General features: G+C 48.9%; 3 protein-coding genes across 3 annotated transcripts; 1 reads left to right on the top strand and 2 right to left on the bottom strand.

Moving 5' to 3' along the window:
• Positions 1-570: 570 nt before the first annotated feature.
• Positions 571-1,295, bottom strand: DFJ58DRAFT_738020 (uncharacterized protein; the record flags this gene model as incomplete). Its single annotated transcript, XM_041386968.1, has 3 exons — positions 571-612; positions 670-806; positions 1,013-1,295. The coding sequence occupies 3 exons, from the start codon at positions 1,293-1,295 to the stop codon at positions 571-573; spliced, it is 462 nt and encodes a 153-aa protein (XP_041234975.1).
• Positions 1,296-1,496: 201 nt separating this feature from the next.
• On the bottom strand, positions 1,497-4,263 carry DFJ58DRAFT_719860 (uncharacterized protein; the record flags this gene model as incomplete). Its single annotated transcript, XM_041384681.1, has 8 exons — positions 1,497-2,158; positions 2,383-2,733; positions 2,767-2,936; positions 2,984-3,159; positions 3,210-3,345; positions 3,394-3,622; positions 3,674-3,875; positions 3,928-4,263. 8 exons carry the CDS (start codon positions 4,261-4,263, stop codon positions 1,497-1,499), a joined length of 2,262 nt encoding a protein of 753 aa, XP_041234976.1.
• A 1,211-nt stretch (positions 4,264-5,474) lies between these two features.
• Positions 5,475-8,142, top strand: DFJ58DRAFT_849231 (uncharacterized protein; the record flags this gene model as incomplete). Its single annotated transcript, XM_041393708.1, has 6 exons — positions 5,475-6,073; positions 6,171-6,484; positions 6,553-7,010; positions 7,060-7,410; positions 7,460-7,784; positions 7,829-8,142. 6 exons carry the CDS (start codon positions 5,475-5,477, stop codon positions 8,140-8,142), a joined length of 2,361 nt encoding a protein of 786 aa, XP_041234977.1.
• Between the last annotated feature and the right edge of the window lie 608 nt (positions 8,143-8,750).

Raw genomic sequence — 8,750 nt, forward strand, 5'->3', positions numbered from 1 at the left:
CAATTAAGTAGCGAAAGTGAGAAAAGTGCAAGTGCTTTGTATACAATTGAATTAAGTAGTTAAAATAAATAATAATACTACTAAGCTGCTCGCTGTGCTCGACAGCTAGCAGCGTGAGAAAACGTCTGCGGCTGAACAATTCGTTTGTCTTCAGCCCAATATCATTCACTAGCAAACACAACTCACTTTGATCAACAAACAATGAACCTAGCGGCAATGGTAAGTCTTCCAAGGCTGTGTCTCATGTGCGGATGGATTTGATCGCTGACGCGATCGTTCGTAGCACTTAGTCCAGTCCGCACATCAAGATCAGCGACGCGTTGTAGTAGAGACGTGTCTCTACTACACGCGAGGAAGGCGCAACCAAGCGAGGGGAGCAGAAGTCGAAGGGAGAGGGGTTATGAGGAGTGTGGGGGTTGGTATTTGGAGGGCATTGAAGGTTCTTTGCGGGTGCCTGGATCAAGAGACGCTCGAACGCGTTCACGACATGGCGTAAGCTGCATGCTGGCGGACTGGAGGTGAGTCAATGTATTTTGCTAAACGAACGGCTGACTTACTTTGATATTAGAATCATTGGAACGAGTTCAGGGAGAAGAACGCAGGGAAGACGGCCTAGGCGAGGTATCAACATATGATTTTATGTCGACCGAATTATTGTACAACACATACCATAGCAGCTCCAAAGAACGCCACCCACTTGAGATCAACCAAAGTCCCTGCAGCAAGATGAGGGAAAGCAGCATAGTTCGCGTAAATGAGGTTCGGCGTGCTTGATTCATCATGGTCGTTCTCCGTTCCAAGCACGTCTTTGGAGACAATGTTCTTCCCCAGCGAACCAGCAAAAGTCTACTTGCCCTCATGTGGCTCGCCCTGCAAGATAAAGTTCAGCCAGGACGTCTTGGGAGGATAGCGTGTGCCATGATGGGTGTGTCAGGTAGTGGACCATCAAAGGAGGGTTGACAGCATGCAGGGGAACATGGGGTGTCTGAAGGCTGCCACGGTGGGCACATACCACTGGGCACGAACTGCGGATATGGAGTAGCGAGGGTTGCTGGGGCTGTTGTGACGAAGATGACGGGGTGGAAGGAGACCATTGGATTTTGACCTTGAGAGCGATTTAGAGTGAGAGACAACTCTGGTGACATTGAGTCAGGAATTGTGCCGGGGATATAAGACATCCAGTGTCTCTGGGAGTCGACGTTGTTGGAGTCGAGTGAATCGGTAAAGTCGTCTTGCGGACATGTTTTGATTTGAGGCGGGTGGAGGACAAGGGTTGCGATCGAGCGCTGGCACATAATGAAACAAACAAAAATTGAGAACTCACCAGTCAAACCTGGTCCCTGCAATGAGCTCGGCTCTCTGGATCTTGTTGCTGAGATCGCAGTCATTAGTACGTCTTGGTGTATTCGTCGTAACGCATGACAACGTCGTTTCGTGTCGTCGGGTTGTGCGATGGGGAGTGTCGTCTTCGTCTCCGTCTCCTCAAAGTTTGGTGATCACGACGCGATCTCAAATGCATGGTGATCAGCAAATTTATTAATATAGAATGAGCGAAAAGCATCATAGGAGTGAAAATACTCGATGTTGTCAGCAATGAAGTCGGGACCATAGACAGGGATCAAGTGGGCTGCGCGGTAAATTGTGTCAATATGGATGACGGCGAAGTTTGGGGTGCCATCGTCATGAACAGTTGGACGTACTATCCACATGCCGGTATCCTCGTCCGCACAGTCGCCAACCTTGTCGAACCACTGAACGAGGGCACATGGATATGTGACCCAATTAAACTTGAAAGAAAAGAAACATTTGACTCTTGCGACTTCGAGCCCTCTCATCCCTTCAAGGTCTGGATTGGCATTGACAAACACACAATCATTACGGGCAGCGACATTCCGCCAGAGTGGACAAGCTCGTATCTGTTCACGTCGCATGCCGCCAATGCCACTGGGATCGCTCGGGGCATAGAAAGTCGCAGCTGCAGAATTAAAGACATAAAGCCTGCCATCATGCCGAGGACAGCTAGCAGCGGGGACATCCTCGGGGCTGCGGGGATCGTTAGGGTGGAGTTGAGAGAACAGAAAGTAACGGATAAGGCGTCGCAGGTGAGGTACATTGACCTCATCTGCTAGCTCCATTACAGTCCGTGCCCGTTTTCGTTCTATGAAAACCTTAGTGAGTATTCAAGATGACACATGAGAGCATCACTTACGAGGTGTCCGCGCGAGCTGCACAAAAGCGAGCACAGTTGGGCCATCAACAGCTTCACCATCGTCAACCTCACCCTCGACTTCTGGTGCGATCACTGGGGCATTTGGCTCATCTTCAGGGCCGACAGCTGCACATCGAGTTAGTAAAATGACATGATTAAATATGAAAACTTACTGAGAGCGGCCACAGCTCTTGATAACACAGAGCCGACAAGCATCCCACGAGCAGCAAAGTCCAGGCGAGATGCTGCAAGTTTATCAAGCCGTTGATTGGTCAATAGCATTTGACCCAGGGCGTTGTGCTTGTTAGACCACCGCCAAGGTTCCTTGACCGCCTTGATGTGCTTGGATTCTGTGATCGACGAACATAATCCGTTTGGGGCACCAAACAGTCGGATCATGTCCACATAGTGAGTCATCGAGTGTTGATGAGGTAACGAGAAGTGAGGGACTGTGCCTGTGGTTTCGAATATCTTGCGGTAGTGGTGGAACCGAGTGAGCGCATCATTGAGTTGAACCAGAGAGGCTTCGGTAATTACATCGCGTCATGCAATATAACAAAACTCTAAAAGAGCACGAAATGCGCGCACCATGTCTTGAGGTACATGGCCTTCAATAGCCGGAAGGAAAACCTTCATGAGGGCCTTGGAATCGTTACCCGTCCACTGTTTGAAGCCACGGCCGTCGGGAAATCGCCGTAGCCCAGTGAATGATGCCACAGCAGCAATTCTGACTGATTGTTAGAAAATGCCGAATGGATGAGTGAGTTCACGTACCTGCGATCTATGTCACTCATGATCTCTTCTCCTCGTTTGGTCCCATGCGTGAGTTTGAGATACTTTAAGACCCAGTCCACAAGATGATCCTTGAAAGCGCCTTTGACTAGCTGGTGGAGGAGATCGAAGGATATCAATTTATGAATGTCGGCTCGGGGGAAATCATTTGTGAATGGCTGTACAAAATAAATAAGTACATAATACGAGAGTGGGTAGTATCACTCACGACGAGAACGCTAACGATACCAAATTCATGCCACAATGTATCTGAGTCTATATGTTCAGATACGAGGAGATCTGTATGCTCTCGAGTGCGTGGGAGATTACCGCTGCCATCCAGGTCACCACGATGTGCAAGACATCTACAAACATTGTCAGTAAAAGTTAGGTAGAATTAAGAAAGAGCTCACTTCGGGCACCAGTTTTTGACGGTGCAAGATAGCACCAGTTGCTCCTCATAGTCAGCTATGTAAGGTCCTAGGCCAAATATGATGCGTCGAAAATGACCGTCTGCGCAACGCAGGACCTCGTACTCGGTCATCGCAGGCTTCAGGGTGGATAGAATCGCGGATAGCGAGCAGTGAAAAAGCTGGCGGCGAAATAGACGAAACGAATCGTCGTGAGCATATTTCCTAGTAGCTGCGCAATAGGTCAGATGAAGGGCACAATATTAAACGTTGATACACGTACTTTTTGGTATAGAGAGGAAACCAATGATAACGAGAGCATCGCGATGAGCGCGTCGCACATTGTTGTGCACATTGCCGATCGAGGCATACAAGGGGTAATATTCGTTATTACCCGTGCCCACAGATACGGTGGTCTTGTCACTCCCAAGGATTATTGGGACGAACATTGATCCATGCGTGTTCGGATCCTTCGATATCTCGTCCTGATAAAATGTTAGTGTGCCCCGAATTATAAGAAATGTATTGAATACGTACGGCTTGTTGCCATGCCCAATCTCCAGACATAAAGTCTTTCCATCGGCGTGTATTGTCCGACGAATCATACTCTCGAAATGGCGCATAGTCAATCTCACCCTTGTAGGTGGTATTGGCCAACATGTTGTGTGCCATCATGCGGGGGTCTCTGTACCAAACTTCATATTCTTTGCCCATCCACGGAGGAGTATCGTGCTCAGGGTGTTCCCCCGCGTATTGAACTGAGAGACATTGCCAAGGGACATTGCCAAGCTGTGTAGCGTCAATGACCTTGTGCAAATCCTTGTGGTCCGCGAATGGAGGGGAGTCGTTGTGTTTTAATAGCTGCGCAGCCATCAAGTCGAATAGTATGTCCGAAGCTTTGTTAGACATATGGCATTGCTTGAAGGTAAACTCTGCCGTTGCAAACTCAACATCACTGCGATATGGACTCCAGTCATGAGGAGACTTCAGTGGAGCAGGAGTTGGTGGTGTACCAGGCGGTAGAAATACACCATCAGCTGTGCATGGCAGTCCTAAGAGCGTGTCTGAGTCACAATTCATGAAAGGGCACTGATTGAAAGGAACTTACCATTGAGGAGCGAATGATACGTACGATAGTAACGCCCACTCGCGTCCGTGAATTCTGACTCTGGATCCTCATCGACATCAGGTGGGGGTGGTGAGACATCAGGTGGGGGGTGGCGAGAAATCAGGAGGAGGTGGCGAGAAATCAGGAGGAGGTGGCGAGAAACCAGGAGGAGGTGGCGACTGAGGCGGTGTTGGTAGAAAATCTTGAGCAAGTGCAACTGGATGGCACGCATGCATGTGTTGAGTGCGGCCTGAGGCATTTCGAAACCAGCGCATACAGCCTGGAGATAAACATGGAAACCGAAGGGAACGATGAGTAGGGCGAGTTCCAGGCATGGTATGAGGAGTGCGGGTTGATACAGTGTATGGCTAGCGAAGCAGAGACTAGGGAAAAATTCAGGGTTCAACAACGGCCTCTAATATCGGGTCCAGACTCTGCTTGTTTTGGCGCCACATCGGGATGAAAATGGGCGGCAAAGTTCTGGTTACATGGACAGTTATGTAACCATACCACCAGAAACTTTTGGTGAACTTTATGTTCCCGGGCCACCGGAAAGGTTTTGGTGAACATCCGCGAATGACACCCCACCATCGGAAAGGTTTTGGTGAGTATTGTCACCTCACCACCAGAACTGAAATATCCCCAGTGCACGTCAATATACCGACGGACAGGTTTTAGTAAATGTTGATACTCACCAGACTAAGGTATTTCAATTTGGTGTGGGTCCTGTTATTCTGCCGAAAAAGCGCTGGCATATATGCTCCAGAGGTTTATGGCAGTCGCAGTAGACTCATAGTAGTTAGACAAGTACGTCAGACTATTAAGCAGGGTCCGTGAATTATTCAGAGTCAGCTATCAACTATAAAATTTAAAATGTAATGAAACTCGCCTTGAACTCCCGGTAACCCGCCGCCGCCAACTTTCTTCAGCCTCCAAATCCCTCCCTCAACAGCCTCCAAATCCCTCCCTCGACACAATGTCTCAGCCCAAGACAGTTGCGCAGCGCATGGCAACTCGGCCTAAGAATGCGACTCAACATCCGGGACGCATCGTGATTGAAAGTCAGGGAAAGAGACATACCGCTGTTCAGAAGGCCGCTGACGACCAGCGCGAAAAGGAGGCAAAGGAGGCAAGTCATAAAGCTGTGCAGGAAAGTTATCAGCGTATTGCAACTATGCAAGCACAGATGCAGGCTGATCAAGAGAATGCCCGTGTTGACGCACCTAAGCCTAAGCCTCCTCATGCACGCCCAGTGGGGAAGGCTGCAAAAACCTCGAAGACTCCCGACTCGACTATGGATGGTAGGCAAGCAGGAGCAGAAATTGTCGCCACTGATAAGCCTGTTGTCGCCAAAGGCAAGGGTCAAAAGGGTAGAGCCAGACAGTTAGCAGCTGGTGTTAATGTTGAACATCCTGCGACTGATGAAGACTTGGAGGAGGAGCCAGTAGCAGCAAAACCCCAGAGAAAAAAGGCCACCAAACCGCTGGTGAGAGATGCGATTGAAGCGTTAAACGCTGGTGTCGTTATCGATGGATCAACAAAGGCACGTGACGCAAACGTCAAGACGATTGATATGTAAGTCTTTCTCTTACCTAGTAACTATGAGTCTCCTTTTGACTGAAACTGCCCTTTTTTTCTTCGATGTCGCAATAAATAATTCTGATACTGCAAGTCCCAAAATTTTTTCGTTTGCTGGACGTGTTCCGGGGTGGATATCGACTGTTCCCACGAACGCCTCAAAGCCATCCTCCAAGGCTGCTACTACGCACTCACGCAGTGCTAGTACTAGCTCCGCTTTCTCTAAGCTCACAAGAGGGAGCACTATCAGCAGCAATGTTCCACCCCCGTCCACACCCATCAGTATTCCCGATGCTGGGTCTGCTTTCTCGGGCCTGTATGCGTCTGATGCTGACGAGGACGAGTACGACTCGGAGGAGCTGTTCACCAAACCTCTTTCTGGTTTCAAAGGCAAAAAAGGCTTTAACTGTGAGTCTGATCATATTTAGATTCAAATTTGATGTAGTTTCAACGAAAACTGCAGATCGCGTCCAAAGCACTTGACGATGTTTTCCCTCGCGGTGCAACCTCAGAACCTGAGCAGCCTGATCCAGTTGAGGATGCCAAGCGCGCAGAAGTCCTCAGCGATATCCGCGACCAAATTATCTTCATGAATTTGGGTATTGGCGACATCCCCCCTCCTCCACAGCTTGCCTCCCTGGGGGACTATAAGTCCGATTCCGATGCCAGTCACGAGCTACAGGCCGCGGATTATGACTCTGACCTTGTACCTCCACCCCTCGCCCAAAAACCCTCTTCCCGCTCCGCCTTCCCAGTGGATTATGAGTCACTGGCTGCAAGCCAGAAGCGGAAACAGCCACCTCTTCTGAGCGAGGACGACTTATTGTCGCTATCATCCGATGATGAAATCGTGGAGAGCACTAATGACCGTATGATCGCAATTAAGGCTGAACCTGCTTTTGAACCAGTGTCCACGCACCGGTTGACATCTACGGTTTGTGTTGTTTGCTTGATTCTATGTTTAACTGATTGCGAGTTGTCAGACCAACATTGCTACCACTCTCAAAGCCCCTCCGGCGAAACGGCTGAAGTCCGAATCGTCCACTACCACTATAACTGGTTCCCATCGCGCTATCGCCACTGCTATCGCCACTCCCTCCAAGGCAATTGCGCGTTCTGCATTCAGGAAGAAGCATCTTCCAAAGGGTTGTCAGATGGCAAACAAGTGGGCAAGGGAGTTCATTCCTACTGCCATTCGCTGTGTTGGCGATTTATCTGAAGTATGGACGCTATCAGATGACATTCTCTGTCCTATCTTGCAGTCAGCCTGGGACGCGGTCTACAAAGACAAGATTCCACACACGGTTACAGCAGACGGGCCTGTCATCGCCCTCGTATGTTTTTTTTTCGCACATGATGTAAATCTGATCATTTTATTTGTAGACCCTCCAGCGGTTGTCAGAGTGGCGCAATAGCATTAGCAATGTGGCTCTCGTTGTACTCGCTAACTTCATGATCTCGCAGGAGGACCTCAACACCGATCAGGACCGTCAAGATTTCGCATCGGGCTTGCTCGAAAGGCTCTGCTTTTTGTTTGGGGACATCTCAGAGGACGGAGAGATGTCCAGACCATTCCAGTCTGACCTCCTTGTGCAGGTCCTTGTGCAGCACAAGTGCGCCACGTCTGGCGCTGTCAACATGCCAGGAACAAACAACACATTGCCGGGACACTCGAAGGGCGCTCTCGCTCTCGTTACAGCAGCGGCATGTATTTTTTTCCTCCTCATACAGCTGACTCACCCTGTGTTTTAGATGGAACGTGCCATCAAACTTTTGCCAATGGGCAGATGCTTCTGAGCGACATCGACACCGCTGGCAACGGCCGAAACAACAAGACCCCGCTGCACATCAATCCGTCAACGGGTAAAGAGAGCAGTGTTCCATTGGCGTTTTCAGATGCCAATTGGGGCGTGCAGACCAGGGCTTACACCACGTCTATCAGCCGCTTGCCAGACTCGGTCGTTTACCGCAACTCGGAGCTCGCGCAGAGCCTTGCCATGAAGAGGCGTGGCACACGGATGGAGGTGGATGACGAAACTGAGGATGAGCGAGCCCTCATTTTCTAGAGGTAATGTTCTTCGCTCTTGTTTTCATCCAATACTATCTCGAATCTGACTACTACTAGTAGCTGGTACTACCTGGGTTGTTTTCTCGCTGTTGCCGTCTCGTTGCTGTCACCGTCTCGTTGCTGTCGCCGTCTCATTTTTAGTTTCACACTTATTCTACTTACTACTACTTATTTCTCTCGCTACCTACTTAGTCGTCTTGTTTGGTTGAAATGCAAATGTTTTTTTCCTCGTAACAAGAGTGATTAAGCACAAATAAGTCGAAAATAAGTGCGAAAAAGGGGATATAAATTAAACCTATCAAGATTGCAATGCAATACATTCTCAAATAAGTGCACAAAAAGTGGAAAAAAAGCGAAGAAAAGCTAAATACAAGAGGAAGGGATCTGCTTTTGAACTTGTTGAAGCTTGTGACAAGGAGATGATATGGTTCTTGTGCGCTCTTGTGTGAGAAAATAAGTGACGAAAAAGGAAGGTAAGGAATGTGTGAATTTACTGATGTCCTAAGTAATACTAAATATCAGTATGTAAAGAAAAAGAAAAGAGACGCTTGCATGAATAACGCCTTGACTAAATTCCCTGCAAGAGAGTTCTCTCTCGCGCGGAAT

This window comes from Suillus subalutaceus (genome assembly GCF_016647625.1).
Source record: "Suillus subalutaceus strain FC151 chromosome Unknown DFJ58scaffold_434, whole genome shotgun sequence".
In the NCBI taxonomy this organism is placed as follows: domain Eukaryota; kingdom Fungi; phylum Basidiomycota; class Agaricomycetes; order Boletales; family Suillaceae; genus Suillus; species Suillus subalutaceus.